This window comes from Lynx canadensis, chromosome F2 (genome assembly GCF_007474595.2).
Source record: "Lynx canadensis isolate LIC74 chromosome F2, mLynCan4.pri.v2, whole genome shotgun sequence".
In the NCBI taxonomy this organism is placed as follows: domain Eukaryota; kingdom Metazoa; phylum Chordata; class Mammalia; order Carnivora; family Felidae; genus Lynx; species Lynx canadensis.
Window position 1 is genome coordinate 40271283 of NC_044320.2, and position 16790 is coordinate 40288072.

At 43.8% G+C, this 16790-nt stretch overlaps 1 protein-coding gene across 1 annotated transcript in view; it reads right to left on the reverse strand.

Annotated features, from left to right (window-relative positions):
• SDC2 (syndecan 2) overlaps nucleotides 1-16457 on the reverse strand; it is a 101406-nt gene extending 84949 nt beyond the window's left edge. Inside the window, exon 1 of the mRNA XM_030304219.1 lies at nucleotides 15909-16457. Within this exon, the coding sequence (XP_030160079.1) occupies nucleotides 15909-15968 (60 nt within the window). The 5' untranslated portion in view covers nucleotides 15969-16457. The remainder of the gene's footprint in view (nucleotides 1-15908) is intronic.
• Nucleotides 16458-16790: the final 333 nt, after the last annotated feature.

Here is a 16790-nt window from a genome sequence, read left to right on the forward strand (position 1 = left end):
TGCTGTGCTGCCTACCTCACAAAACTTGTAAATGAAGGGCATTCTAGAACCGGCTTCTAGGAAGAAAACTCACTATTTCTATATTGTTTTCACCAACTTTAATGTGCTTATGAGTCGCCGGAAGCCTTGTTAAAATGCAAATTACAGTTCAGTAGTCTCAGGTGGGGTTGAGATTCTGTATTTCTAACAAGCTCCCAGGTGATGTTCATGCTGGTCTGGCGTCCACATTTTGAGTAGCGAGGCCCTAATGCAGCGGCCCGCAAGCATGGCTGCACATTAGAATCACCAAGGCAGCTCAGAAAAAAAAGACAAAAACAAAACGCTGATATCTGGGCCCCACAAGCAGGGGCTCTCATTCAATAGTGTCTGGGACAGCAGGGGTGGGAACCACTCTCAGTAGCTCTCAATCTCTAGTAGCATGCAACAGAATCACCCGGTGGGCTTTTTAAAGCAGAGTCCTACTCTCAGATTTCTGACTCAGTCGGTCTGGAGTCAGGCCCTGAAGCTGCATTTCTAACAAGTTCCTAGGTGATGCAGATACTGCTGACCTGTCCACACTTAGAGAACTGACCTAATGCCTGGGTTAATGACTCTCCCGATAGACTCCAAGTTCCACTGAGGACAAACACTTCTTTAATTTTTTTTAATGTCTATTTGTGAGAGAGACAGAGAAAGAGAAAAGCGTGAGCTGGGGAGGGACAGAGAGAGAGGGAGACCCAGAATCTGAAGCAGGCTCCAGGCTTTGAACTGTCAGCACAGAACCGCACGCAGGGCTCGAACCCACAAACCATGAGCTCATAACCTGAGCTTAACTGACTAAGCCACCCAGGCGCCCCATGAGAACAAACACTTCTATGTACAAATTGTATTATATCAGCGCTCTGCAACATCTATGTGTCAGGGACACACTAAGGTTGGGGGGGGGGGGTAGAATTCACATTTCCACTCCCTTAATTTCTAAGATTAGTCTACATGTACGCTTCATGCTTTGGAAAGACATTTACACCGATTGTCCCCCCCCCCAAAAAAAACCCAGCAATGCTGAATTTCATTCTAGATATTACAGACTTACTAGGTTTAAAAGCATATGAATCCTAGCAAATGGTTTATTTTAACAGCTTGCTCAGAATAATCCTCCTTCCAACTCCATTGTGGGACAGATACATGTTGAGTGGCAGTTTCTAAAGGGTGAGCACTTTAATGTTATCCTGCAGAGCAATTTTTAAAAGCTTTGAAAACTCTAGAATTCTTAAACAAGGTTTTTTTTTTACCTGAGTCAATTAAAGATAGCCCCCTTTATTCAAGGGATGGAAAATTGTGTTTCAGAATTGAGTGAGGGCAAACATGTTCCCAAATTAGATATCTGAACAAAGTAAACTATGAATAGATTAGATAATGGGCCGCTGCTTTTTTACTGAAGCAAGAACTAAAGACAACTCAGACGTCTTATTCACAGGATAGCCAAAAGCACTCGCTCTTCCCTACTTCAACCCCGGAAACAGTAGAGTTCCATGGAACTAATTCAACTTGAACGAGGTCCAAGTAGCTGAGCTGAAGTAATAAAGTATAAACTGAAGAAAAGGACCATCATTAAGACACGTGTGTGGGGCTTATACATGATCAGTAACTTCAGACAAGTTCTAGGACACATTCCCAATCAGGAAAACACAATCTCTCTGTTCAAAGCATGAACTCAGGCAAATCTAATAAGCTGACCAAACATGCTTTTCTGCAACCAGGCCAGGAGGACAAGCATCCTTTGTTCCACTAAGGAAAGTTTTTGAAAGGAAAGGGAAATGTTTCCTTTTTTAAAGACATCCTCAGAAAGAATTTATACGTATATAATCTTCTGTGTAAAGAGCATGTATCATAATCTACCAACATAAACTATCAGAAAAGTATGAGCCAACAGAAAAAGATGTTGAAGAGAAGAGTAGAAAAGGAAGAATCCCGAAGGGAGCAAGCATATCCTCTTGTATACAGCTTTGGACTGTGACGGGCAGCAGGACAGTCCTGGGAAGCCACTGCAATCCATGGGGCTTGGTCACAAGCAATAGGAAACATGGTTTAAGAGGACAAAATCTTGGGGTGCCTGGGTGGCTCAGTTGGTGAAGCATCTGAACTCGGCTCAGGGCATGATCTCACAGTTCGTGGGTTGGAGCCCCACATCGGGCTCTGAGCTAACAGCAAGGAGCCTGCTTGGGATTCTCTCTCTCCCTCTCTCTCTGCCCTGCCCCCACTCATGCTTTCCTTCTCTCTCTCTCTCTCTCGCTCTCTCTCAAAATAAATAAGCTTAAGAAGAAGACAAAATCTTACCTGCTAGATTTGCCTCTAAGCTGGAGGAGTCCATGAAGGCACCCAGAGCAGTAGTTCTCAAACCTCCTGGAAGCTAGAATCACCTGGTGAGCTTTTACAACCAGCTGGGCCCCACCCCCTATGGAGTCTGATGTCCCAGGTGGGGCCCAGGCATACAGAGCTTTCCAGAGTTCCTCAGATGAGTTTAATGAGCAGGAAGGGGTGAGAGTCAGTGATCTAGAACATGCCCCTCACTCTCCAGAGCTAAGAGCTAGAGAGGCTAAAATACCTTTTCTTTTCACCAAAACACAATAGCCACATTGAGAAAAGAAAAAAGAAGAAAGAAATCAGCCTATCCTTTCTTTCCCATCTGGTCCATGGCACCATCATTTTTCTCAGTCTCAGGTTCAAAACCTCCGAAGAGGATCCTCTCTTCTTTGATCAGCACATCTAATCAGCTGTCCATTTCAATCAGCATCAACAGAGACCAGTGCTGACTCCACAGCGGGCACGCTTCTAAATGCTTGACATGCAAGAACTCACTAATCCTCACAGCATCACCATGAGGTGGCTACTGTGACGAATCTTTTTACAGATGAGAAAACTGAGGCAGAGAGAGACTAAGTAATCTGCCCAAGGTCACACAGCCAGACATTGGCAGAGCTGAGAATTTAAAGAGACCCTGTGAATTCTACTCCTTAGTTCCCCCATTACCAGACACAAGCTTATGGAGAGAAGCCATCAAAGCAATAGGCTCCACGTTGGTAAAGAAATCAGAATATGGGTGGGGCACCTGGGTGGCTCAGTCAGTTAAGTGTTCAACTTGTGGTTTCAGCTCATGTCATGATCTCACCGTTTGTGGGTTTGATGGGTTCGAGCCCCACGTGGGGCTCAGTGCTACTGGTATAGAGCCTGCTTGGGATTCTCTCTCTGCCCCTCCCCTGGTGACTCTCTCAAAATAAATAAATAAACTTAAAAAAAAAAAAAGGAATATGGGTGACCTACAGTATTTGGACAACCAATGCAAATGAAGTGTGACACTTCATTTTTCTGAGCTACACCTGTTAGACCGTATTAAAAACTGGTTATACATTTAAATACTTTCACTGCTCTCTTGAAAGATAATAGTATCATGTCAGGGCTATTTAAAGCTAAAAAAAAAAAAAAAAAAAAAAAAAAAGCCCCCAAAACATGAGAATCTAACTTCTGCTAGGCCACATAAAATGCAGTCGTGGCAAATGCCGCCTGGCAGTTGTGAGACAATTACAGACAAGAATGGAAAGTGCCTATCATGGCTCTAAGTACATAGTAGGACGTCTGTGTAGTAATTTTCAATGTTAGTGTCCTTTAATAAAATTCATTTCTTAAAAATACCACCCCACAGACTAATTTTCTGAAAAATTATGAGGCAAATATATTTATGTTATTACGCTAAGATTTACCAAAAATGTTTTCAAGAGAAAAATGTTGGGAGAAAAGATGACCCTACGCCCAACACCAGCAAAAGGAACTGAGCAAAAAAGTACTTCTACCTGGATCAGAAGTGCCTCAGCCTCTCTTTTCCAGGAAAGCACTGACATATTTTTAGTATAAAAATCTAAGGAACGCTCTTCTTCCCTCAACCTACCATAGCAGCTTTTTTTAATCCCATAAAATGTGGTATTAATTCATGAGGACTTTGCTTCTAGTTTTGATTCTTATCTCCAAGAAACTTTCATCTCCTTTTCTGTCTACAAGTCTCCACAATCTTCCTAGGATTTACGTCAGCCCCTGGTATCTCCAAATCCTAGTGCTTTCTGTTCTCCTCCCTGAATTAGCCAAAATGTTTGTGGATGATAATCGAGTCCACCAGAGCACAAGTTTTGCTGCAAGTTAAAAAATTATCTAAACATCATTTTAAATTATTCATTTTGCACAGAACACATTAACCACACTGATTCAGAGCATATAACATATAATGTATGTTCCATTTGATATTGCATTTACGTACCAACCATGGGCCAGAAGTAAGTGTATTAGGTGCTAATCATTAATGTGCACAATGAAGGAGAAGAAGGAGCCAGAAAGGGAATGTTTTATGGTAAAAAAAAAAAAAAAAAAATACTAACAAATCAGATGGCCTAGGTCCAGTATATAGCTCTACCACTAACTATATGATATTGGACAAATACTGATGGGTTTCCCTTTAAAAGTCAATTCCAGCTCTAAATCCATTGTTACATAATGAAAAGGCAGAGTCCAAAAGAATAAAATAAAAATCATCCTGACACTTTCATACCTCTTTCATTCATCAGTTAAGACGATTTGATCTTAGCCAAACACATAAGGTCCAGTTCTCACCTGTCAGAGCCCCAAGTTTATAGAGTATGGAAAATTAGACTATATGAAACGTAAGGTTTCTTTCCCCTCGGATACAAACACGAAGAAATTATTCAGGTTCTAAACAATTTCTTAATCTTCGTGTCTTTCATACATCTTAATACCCAGATGTCTTTCCTCAGAGAACAGATGGGGAAAGAGAAAAAAATTTGAACATCAAATGTCTTCAGGTCATGAATAGAATTATTTTTCTCCAACACATCATGCCACTTCAAAGAACGTTTTGTTTTTGCTTTTCTGGGAAAGCAGTGACTTCTCTTCTACAAGGGGTTCTTCTTATCCCTCTCAATTGTAGATATAGTTCTTTGGCAGTTTTGATTGCTAGGTATGTCTAACTAGATTCAGACTGATACATATAATGCACATGTTATCTATGGGCCCAATACATCTTCAATTCCCCTAAATAATCAAAAGGTAGATGATAGTTGCTTAAAGGTAGGTATCATGTCGTAATTTCTTTCTTTACCTTGCAAGACCAGCAAAGAGCTTTGCTCTTGGTCGATGTGCCAAGATGATTTAAGTCTTAACTGATTGACTTACCAAACATAAAACTTCATTCAATAACCAATCAGAACCATTACAAAATCTAATCAAATCTAATACAGTTTCCTCCCGCTATCCGAAAGCAGAGAGTTCCCATGAAACCTTTCGTAAGCCAAAGTGGCAGAAAGCGAAGAAGCAATTACCAGTAATTTATACGGGAAAACCTTTGAGCGTTCCCAGACCCAAAAAATAACCTCCCTTAGGCTTTTCTGGTACCTTAGGACACATCTTGCTAATGGATACACAAAATGAATCAAGATAAAGCACAGATGCTCACACAGTTCAAAGCTGCAGTGGTTTGATGCGAAGATGCTGTGTGTAGTTCCACAGGAAGGAGACTGGCGGTGCCCTTCTTGATGCTTAGGGTACATGCCACCTCCATAATGGCTCACCACAAAACAAACGCTCAACGTATTTTCACTTCTTGCCTTGTTTCGTAAAAGCGAAAATTCTCTTCAGATTTCTTTCAGTTAGTGAAAACAGGTACTAAGATAGGTCTTACGTAAAAATGCAATAGCCTAATGTGAACTTTCAAAAGGCAGGGGGATGCCCAAATTATGAAATAAAAATACTCACCACTCTTATCTAAATGAGTTCAAAGCGGGGCAGAAATAAAATTAAGATTTTAATTCATTAGCAAACCTAACAGATAAATCAGGGTTTACAGCATAAGATTCCAATACTGACCTTCTGTAAGCATTTACAATGGTAATCCCAAGTACTATGTCAGGTTTTATGAAGCTTTCATGAAGTCTTAACTAAATTTTCAACTTATATGCAAGTCTCTTTTGAGCTTTAGCTGAATGTAACTGAGGAAACAGATGATGGCAGAAAGAAAGTATAATTCGGCATCACACCCTGCCTGGTAAAAAATAAACTGGTCATAAATTTGTGAAAATACATAGCCCTTGGTGTCAGGGGTCAAAATGCAAGTGAGAAACAAAAAAAAACATATGCATACATATTTATGCATGTAGAATGTATTCCAGAATCACAAAATTTAAAGCTAGAAGGAAAGAGAATCAAATGTGCTTAAAGCACGTTAGAAGTTTTCAGTCATCATTGAAGCTAATCTTCAAAATAACCAAAAAGCAAAATATTATAATTCTCGATCTTACACTGAAAACACAAGGTCAGAAATGATAAGAAATTTCCTCGAGGTCACGTGGATTTCAAGTGGTAATACCGAAAACCAAACCCCAATACACTGGATTCCAAAACCCTGAAGACCATCTCCTGTGTCATCTTAATTTGGGAGAGTACAAAACTGAAACTCGGCAAAGCCAGAACTACAAGTTCATATGGATTAGAATCTACATATGTTATGACCCCATACTTCATTGCACTGTCACACACCTGTCACCCAGGCAACTAGACACTGTTGCCTCACGACTCAGTAAACAGTGATCTTTTGGTTGCTAAACATGTCAAGTGAATCGGAGCCATCAGCACAGATGTACTAACCCTAAATAGTAAACCTTCAGTTAACCAGAAATTAGAGACCCTTGTATTAACATTTTTACAATCTTTTCTCAGATGTTTCCTGCATCTATTGAGATGATTATATTGTTATCTCCCTTCAACTGTTGACTGCATTGCTTTTCTGATGTTGAAGCCTTCCTTGGATAAACTCTATTTGGCTCCATCAGTTTTTTAGTAAGCTGCCATTTTCAGTTTGATAATGTTATACGTAAATTTTTGGCATCATAAGTGAAGCTGGCCTGTAGATTTGTTTCCTATGCCCTCCCTGTCTGATTTTGACATACAGTAATGCTAACCTGATAAAATGAAGAACAGCCTCTATCATTCTGGAAGCTCTATAACAACAATTATTATCTACTCCTTCAAGGATCGGCAGAACGTACTTGTAAAACTCTCTGCATCTGGCGCCATTTTTTTAAATTGATTTTTTTTTGTTGAGATAATTACAGATTCACATGCAGTTGTAAGAAATAATACAAAGAAATCTCTTCTACTCTTTATCCAGTTTCCGCCAATGGTAACATTTCATAAAACTATCATGACTATCACAAGGATATTGACATTGACACAATCCACTAATCTTATTCAGAGTTCCTAAATTTCACTTGTACTCGTTTGTATCTGTGTGGATGCATATATTTAGTTCTGTGCATTTTATCACATGTACAGATCTATGCATACACATATAAATTTATTTAATATAACCTTAGTGTCACTATATATAGCTTTTTATCAGACTTTTTGTCTATTATAAACAGTTTCCAAGTTATAAACATTCTTCAAACATATTTTTAATGGCTGTGTATTTAATGTATAATTTAGACTCTTTTATTTAACTAATCTATTATTATACACTCAAGTTGTTTCCATTTTTTAACTATTATTAATAAATCTTCAATAAACACATTTTACCCAGCTATGACTATTTCCTTTGGATAGATTTGAAAAGGTAAAATTACTGGAAAAAATGGGCATTCACATCTTAACACTCACAGCTTCATCTAGTTCCTGCAAAGACCCTTTCAGAAATAACTAATGACATATCCTCTCACATCACCCATGTTTAGAGAAAAGCTGAATCCAAACATATCTCCAATGTCTCAACATAGAGCTAGGCCTCCTCAAATCAGCAAAGAGAACCCCAGCTATGAAAGAGCAGGCTCAGGGCACTTAGATGGCTCAATCGGTTGATCATCCGACTTCAGCTCAGGTCACGATCTCGCGGTTCGTGTTTATGGCTCAGAGCCTGGAGCCTGCTTTGGATTCTGTGTCTCCCTGTCTCTCAGCCCCTCTACCACTCGCACACCGTCTCTGTCTCTTTCTCAAAAATAAATAAACATTAAAAAAAAAAAAAAGAAAAAAAAAAAGAGCAGGCTCAATTGTTCATCTCCTGGGCCACTCTCTGGGCTGCAGCTGATCAGATAAGCCCATGTAGTGTACAAAGCCCCCACTCTTTAAGGAGGCAGAAAACCATGAATCAGAAAAATAGTAACTAACACATGACATAAAACATGAACATGTGTTAAAAGCTCCTACATATTCTGTCTCGCATAATCCTAAAAATCTTGTTTAGAATATTCCATTTTATAGAGGAGAAAACTGAGCACAGAGTGGTTAAGAAAACTGTCTCAAGTTACACAGTGAAGGGGATTCAAACCCAGGCAAGTCTGACGTCCAATGACCAGGCTCTGAGCCGGTCTACCATACTGCCTGCTAATTTAGATTCTTGTTTGTGGTGACCACAGCACTTACACTGGGTTCCAGGGCTACAGAGAGGAGCTGAGGGGAAGGTACCAGTTAAAGTCCCCTCTCTAGAAATGGGCATCTAGGCCAGAAACCAAATGAGAAGCCTGAGACCCGTCAGTGACTTATGCCTTAAAAAGCCCTCTAAGGGGCGCCTGGGTGGCTCACTAGGTTGAGCGTCCAACTTTGGCTCAGGTCATGATCTCATGGTTCATGGGTTCAAGCCCTGCACTGGGCTCTGTGCTGACAGCTCAGAGTCTGGTGCCTGCTTCAGATTCTGTGTCTCTTTCTCTCTCTGCCCCTCCCCTGCTCATGCTCTGTCTCTCTCTCAAAAATTAACATTAAAAAAAAATTTTTTTAAAAGCCCTCTAAATTAGGGGCGCCTGGGTGTGTCAGTTGGGGTGCTTGGGTGGCTCAACTGGCTAAGTGTCAACTATGGATTTTGGCTCAAGTCATGATCTCATGGTTCATGAGTTCGAGCCCCATGTCGGGAGGCTTTGGAATATCTGTCTCTCTACCCCTCCCCCACTCACAGGCTCTTGTTCTCTCTCAAAATAAATAAATAAACTTAAAAGAAAAAAAAGCCCCCAAATTATATCAACAAGTTATGTTTTCTTCTGTCGAGACTGAAAGTGAATTCCATCACATCAACTTCATGCTACACTGGCTTGTATCAGAAAATATATGAGAAAACACTAGATCATGAACATTCAGAGCAACGTATATAATCCCAGTACATGATGAACACTCCATTCAAGTTAACTGATCACCATCAGCTCTTGGAAATGACTTACCCTTCAGTAATGTGAATGAATTCCTTGTTTCAGTAATAAAATAGTAAGTATTTGGCAGGAGCTTAATAATTACTTATTGATTAAGTTAATCTTAACATTTCTCCAATCTTACCCGGAAGTATATAGAAAAACTAAATGCTAAAGACAGAAAATTCTTCTAGTTCACTCCATCATTTTATACACAGGGAAGCTGAGGTCCCACAGGGATTAAGATAATGAACTGCATGTATGCAAAACCTCACTTTTGCCCTAAATATTGTACATTTATTTCTGCTGTCTTTATATTTAATAATATACCACACAAAACTAATATTTGACTTTTACTCTTTCTTGGTAAGAACTAGAAAAAAATAATCTTCCCTTAAGATTAAGAGTATCTCATTCCATGTGTCATCTTATCATGAGACTAAACTCTATTAATTGCACATACTCCTTAAATACCAGTACTATTTGTATTTAATATACCTGTATAATCATCAAAGAAAATAAACATCCAAATGCTTTGTAAAGGGCACGCTTTCTGCATCTTTGTGACATTTTCGACAAAACAAATTGAACAGCAGAGGAAAAAAATGTAAAAACGTGCCTTGTCTTTAACAACATTTTCCATAGCTTGAAGTCCAAGACCAGGAGCTGGCTCTCACATCACTGAGTGCATACCAGTTGGCCTCTCTCTGCTGATATGAAATTCAAATAGGAAATCTCCAAAGACTTCAAGGTTTCTCCCCTTCTCCCAGTCCTACCAATTCTTTGAGATAATCAAGAAAAACATTCACAATTCTATTTCAACAGCGTTCTTTGCTATTCAGAGGCAGTCACCCCTCCAGCCTTGTTGCTAAAACTAATGCGGCCCCAGAAACAGACTTGTCAAAACACAGTGAGATTTTTTAATAGTAGGAACTGAAACTCAAATTGCTAAAAGGAGAAATTTCATGCATTTCTACTCTCAAAAAATACTCTCTTTCTCCACTCCCCCCACCCCCACTGCCCAACATTCCCTCACCAGCCCTGCTACCTCCTTTCAGATGACCAGCTTCACTCCAGCATGCAATACAGACATGACTCTCTCCTTCCAGTCTGCTAGAATCTCAATGGAACCAAACAGGAGGAAGCATGGATGTACACCAATGACTGCAGGACTTGACCTTGTCTTGTTTACTCTTCATGCCAACACTGCAATGTTGATGAAACTGAGGTCTAGTGAGTCAAAACTGGCAAATTAGCCCAGGTACACCCATGGGTTGGTGGATTCAGTTGATCCCAGACACACTGCTTTCAGTGGCCAGGGCAAAGCTGAGCTTCAGCAGAAATGATGGATCCCGACTGCCCTTGCCACGGGCACCTGCATTTAAGTATGGATCATTAACAGTTATTTACCAAGCTCAGCACTGAGCAGGGGTGAAATGTGTGAAAAGAGGGCCCTCCCCCTATATGGCATCAATCTCAATGGAAGAGAAAATTCACCTCTTAGAATGTCAGAGGGCTTAAGAACATCTTATACAGCTCCCACATTTCATAGACAAGAAAACAGAGGCCAAGAAAGGAAGAAAAAAACCACGTAGTACTTTCTGTGCCTCAACCACCATTCCTATGCACCCTTATTTTATGCCCACAATAATCATGTCATAAAGGCATTCAGGTCCAAATTATACACATGTACATATGTATTTTTTCAAGTGACTTGGAGTTGTAGCATCTTGTCCAAGTACTATAGTAAGTGGCAAAGTACCAGCATGTGAACCCAGCTTGTCCGCCTCCCATGCCAAAGCCCTTCGTGTTTACAGTGGTTCCCAAGGTCACACAGCTATATACTGCCAGGAGCCCACCAACCAACCCAGAATGGCATATAAGAAGGGGAAAAGTATGTGACCCAGACCAGTGGTTCCCAAATGTGGTTGATTCATTAAAATCATCTGAGATGCTTCATAAAAATATCCCACCCCCTTTCAGGCTACTGATCATGTAAGTCCGAGATGAAGCCCTGAAATCTGTATTTTTACACGCTTCCAACGATTCTCATCATTAGTCTGCTGTATCGTTTACAGAAAGATAAAAACAAGGGCTCAGTCAAACATGAAAGGCCATCTGGGGCTTGGGTCTGAATCAACAGAATGTTAAAGGAGAAACACTAAAGAGGTGGCTGTGTCCCAAGAGTGTTCATGACAGTGAGGCCAGCAGGCAGGTGCTGGGAGACATGATGGGAGTGATCAAGGGGGAAGAAATAGGAAAGAGCAATATTATGAGCATCTTCTAAACCTGGCAGAGATATTTAGTTAGATTCCATGCCATGATAACAAGGAAACACGGAGGTTTGAGGACCATGGGAACACCATCAGAATGGTACAGGATAAATCAAACAGCAGGTGAACATCCGGGCAGGAAGGACAGCTAAAAAGCTGCTGACATAAAGGCACAGGTCCCAAGAAAGACAAAACTAAAGAGGAAGCTACCTGGATCACTAGAATGTGAGCTCCAAGAACACAGAGGAGTTTGCCTGGTTTGTTCAATGCTTTCTCTCGGGCATTCAGTAGGTGCTGAACAGTGTTTGTGGAATGACCACATAGGTGGATTTAACGTCCAACTGGACATGGACGTCAACAAAGTGGAATGAGTCAAGGATGTCTTCAAAATTCAAATCCAAAAGCCTAGAATGAAGATGATGGTATTGGCACAACTAAAAAAAAGTAAATAAGACTAGCTTATTTTCATCAAAGCCTCTTCCTCATTCCTTCCTGCTTTTTTGGGTTTTTTTTTTTTTTTTTCCTCTAAAAGTTTACTTTGGCTTCTGGGCCATGAAAGAATTAGGTGATTGTGAGATACTGGAGTGTACTGTTGATGGTGGCAGAAATGGCAGGTCTTCTTCCATGGTAAGAACGAAATGATGAGGGATGCCTGGGTGGCTCAATCAGTTAAGTCTCTGACTTTGGCTCAGGTCACGATCTCACTGTTCGTTGAGTTCGAGCCCCACGTCGGGCTCTGTGCTGACAGCTCAGAGCCTGGAGCCTGCTTCGGATTCTATGTCTCTCTCTCTCTCTCTCTCTCTCTCTGCCCCTCCCCTGCTCACACTCTGTCTCTGTCTCTGTCTCTCTCTCTCTCACAAATAAACATTAAACAAATTTTAATATAAAAAAAAAAGAAGGAAATGATGAGCAAGATCATTTAGTTGGATTTTTGGCAGTATTGAAAAGGGACTGTGTTGTGAGAATCTAAACCCAGATGACATTCCTTATACCACCTATTGGATCACTGCCAGCTGACATGCCAAATAGCACAGTGGCTTGACCAGACTCCTTATAAACCTTAATGACAGAGCTGTCGGGATTCTGGGTGGCTGGATCAGCCTCAGGGCTTTGCCAACCTGAGGAGACTCCAGGCCACCTGTGGCTGACCAGGCAGGTCTCCCAGGGCTTCTGGAGACTTGAGAATTAGTCCTGCCCAGGAAAAAAACTAGGTAATCTTTTGAAATCCTCTCCAAACTAATGATTATTCAAGGTGCTATGTGAGTAATCATGTTACACAGCCCTTCAAAACTAGATGTACCAGGCCCCAGGAACAGGAATTGGAGAGCAAACTCTAATTCCTTTTAGGACAACCATCTTTCACAAGCCTGATCTTACAAGATCTTTCTCCAATGATGTCTACCTACTGCTAACACCCAACTAAAAGAGAAACAGAAATTCTATAAAATTCCCCAGCAAAAGTAATTTGTTTCATTACTAGAGCAGCCAAAATATATTTTTTTAAAGAACTGAAAAAGGTTATATGGTTCCAATTCTATTTTTCTCTCTAATGCAAACTTTCCAAAGGCTGCCTTTTATAATGCACTGAGAGGTAACGCACGGGTCCAAATGACTTGACAGTTTCTTTTAATTTACACACACTGAAACATGTGTATAAAACTCCACTAGTTCAAAACACTTCCTCTTCTTAAACATATTTGTAGTTCCAATTATGTGTTTATAGCAGTCTGCAATATATTATTTCTAAAGATAAACAGTCACATTAAAAAAAGAAATGGATAGAAAAACAGCAGCATATCACTACCGCCACACTCAGTCAGTCTTTCCCCTCACATGGTGTTCCCGCAGCAAAAGCCCTAACCTGCTGGTGCAAAGTATGAATGCATCACCACTGCTGTCTCCAGCATCCAGAAAGGAAGGGCCACAGTTTCTTCTCACAGATAGCTTTGAGCCTTCATTGCCAAGAACCTCTTCGCCCTCACCTTGCCTTGTGCTTAGTATAAAACTCAAGAATTCAATAACTGCAGACATTTTTCCTTTCCTTTTTACAAAGGCAGACTTAAAGCTCGGAAGACCTCTAACTACTTCTAATTCCCAGGAAACTGCTGCAGTTTTCAAATTAAAATACGAGGTACTGGAAATAACGTGCTGTAATAGCTAATTGTTAAAAAATTAAGTCTATCAACTTCACCTACGTTCATGCCGCTATACATGAAACAGAAACTAAAAAGTAATTGATATGGACTAGTGGCCATCCTGGGCTTTGAAACAGCCTAACAAAGATTCTCTGCTAGAGTCTCCAAGTTGACATTTTAAAAATATCTAATCACCCTTCTGGATGGTAGTCCAATTACTGAAAAGAGTATCGACCACAGTGAAGGAGCTCACTGGGAAAGCATCTAATCCTGGTAGGAAATGAAAAATATTAGATCCACAAAGAGAGTTCAGGGGAAAGGTGTCACCAGGTAGGAAAACAGTTCAGCCACAAAGCTTCCTTAAGGAGCAATATCAGATTTATGCAAAAATCCAGAGAACCAGAAAATAGAGACATTCTTTCTGGAGAATCCCCAAACACTTCCTGGCAAATCCTGAACAGGATTTGACCAAAAGAAGGACTTCCTTACCCCTGTACAGCCTTTTAGGCAGGCTTCTCTTGAAAACCTTTAGAGGGAGTTCTTTCTCCCTTTGCCCTGTTTTGCAACGAGATGAGCAATAACGTTGTTTTTTTTTTTTTTTTTTCCTGAAATAAACAGAGAATCTCTTCCTTTTTGTGTACAATGAGTCAAAGTTCATAACTGGCTGGGAGATTACCAGTCCCAACGGATTAGCCCATCATTTGCCAAAGAGAAATACTGATAAGTCTCGCAGTTCTGTTTTACAGCCCAAGCACCCAAATACTCATCTCTTCTGTGTACAGTGTACAATTCTACCTGCTTTTCAATCTCAAGTAACGTTTGGGGACCTTGCTGGCACACACAGCGGCTCCCACACTGATGGAAAACGCCCATCTGCTGCTCAGTGCCCAAGAGGTTTTCAACTCCTGAACTGCTGCTTCAACTCCAAAAAGAGGGAGAAGGGAGAGGGAAGTAACACTCCAAAGGCGAGGAGGAAAAATTCACAAAACCATCCCTGGACAAGTTACTAGGTGGCAAAAGGAGGAGGTATGGGGAGCTAAAAAAAGGTCAGAAACAGCTGCACTCCGTCACCGAAGCCCCGGAACGCACTGAGGCTGCAGACAGTATCTGGGTGCTCAGGCTTCCACCTTAGCCTGGCAAAGCTCGGGGCGCCCAGGTAGGGGCCGCCACCGACCAGAAAAGCCCAGGAGGCAGATCCCTTTAGAGGGCGCTCATCGGGCGACGTAGGAAACAAACTCCAGCCCCAGAAACTCGACCCAAAGGAGGAGAATCCAAGTTCCCATTGCCGCGGCCGGAGGGAGGCTGGGTGCCCGCAGCCGACCCGGGCGGGAGAAGAAACTCCACCGGCCCTCGGAAGCACCCCTGCCAGAGCCCGCGAGGACAAGCGTGGCAGGCTGAAAGCCTCGGTCCCCGATGGCCAGGCGACCCGAGGCCGAGCTTGGTGTCACCCGCACCCGGCCAGGTCCGGCAAGCCGCACTCCAGGATAATCCGTATTAAAATGTCCTCCTGCCCCTAAGGGCCCGCGGTGCCGCCCTCCGCCCCTCAAGGAGGAGGGGTCGCCGCAGGACTGGGATTCCAGAGCCCCGGGCCCCAGCATTTTCCGGCGCGTTCCGCGCACCTCGCGGGACCCGGGACTGGGCCTCAGCGGGGGGGTAGCCTTTCCACGAAGTGTCTGCTACCTGGCCCCAGCCACAGAGAACATCAAACAAAAGAACTTCTGCAACTTTCCTCCCCGGACACTCTCAGGTTTCTTAAATCGGAACCCCACCTCCCCAGAATTTGCATTCAACTGAGTAGGAAAGCTAAGCTAGCGTGGGGGGTGATGTGTGGAGGAGAGGACCCCAAAGTTTCCAGGTTGTCCCTGGGTCTCGCCCAGCGCGCGGAGGGGACGGGTTCCCTCGCCGGCCATCCGACTGTTCTGACCCCCTACCCCCCCGCCTTTCCCTAGGTCCTTCTCGGGCCAGGCAGCAAGACCCCTCGAGGGCGAAGTTGCGAGTGACTCCACGGGCCTCTGCGGTTAGACAAAACTGCGATTCTCGCACCCTCATCCCCGGGGACCTCGCGGCAACTCCGGCGAGCAGCGCTTTTTTGCGGGAAGGGAAGGCAAGGGGGAAAGTGGTGGAGGAGCGAGCGCATTTGTCCCAGTAGATCCCCGGGGACCAAGCGCCAGGTCCGGGTGGGGAGCGGGGATAGGGATCCCCCAGGAGGCGCTGCCCGATTGCCCGCGGGCGCTGCGGACTCCCCGCGGCCCCGAGCACCCGAAACGGCGCGCGCTTCCCCCTCCTGGCCCACTCACCGACTCCGCCGACACGCAGGCCACCAAGCCCAAGGTGAGCAGGATCCAAGCGCGCCGCATATTCCCCGGGGACCGGCTGCTCCCAGCCGCCGCTTGCAACGAGGGCGAAACGAAGCCTACTGCCTAGCGCCCGGCGCAGCCGGTACAGAAGGATCCGGGGCAGAGCAGCCGCAACGACCGCGGCTTGGGCTCGGGGACTGGGGCTCCCGGCTCAGGGGCGCTAGCTGGCTCCTCCTGCGTCTGCTCTCGCCGCCCGCGGCTGCGCCCCGGGAATGCGGCGCTTTTCTCACTTGTTGGTTTCTACACTCCCGAAGCCGAGTTGTTGCTCCTGGGAGGCTGTTCTCTAGAGCTCTTCTTGCTCTGCTGCTGTTTTACTCCTCCGCGGACTCCTTCCCAGTGTCGCGGCTCAGTTGCTGGTTTTGAGGAATAAATTAGATGGCTTGGAATGTAGCTGCAGCTGAAGTTTGGGGGCAGAGCGGTCAGGGCGGGCGGTCCGCGCGGCTGGAGCTCCGGGAGTATCTGGAGAGAAGCGCGTCCGAGCGGGGCTAGTGGCTCAGCGGCTGCGCCCCTCCTCCTCTCCCGCCGCCGCCTCCCTCCCCCGCTCCTCCTCCTCCTCCTCCTCCTCCTCCTCCTCCTCCTCCTCCTCCTCCTCCTCCTCCGTTCCTCCTCCTCCCGCTCCCTCCCTCCCTCCCTCCCTCCCTCGCCTGCTTCTCCCAGCTCCTCCGGGCGTCAGGGGGAGAGGAGGCGGCAATGTGACTCCCAGCTAAACCCGGGAGAAATTCCTACAGGATTACGCCTCGATTGGCAGCTTTGGGGACCAGTGGGCGCCGGTGGCTCCGCGCTGTGGCCGCTCTGGATCTGCTGGTCCGCAATCAGTGCTCC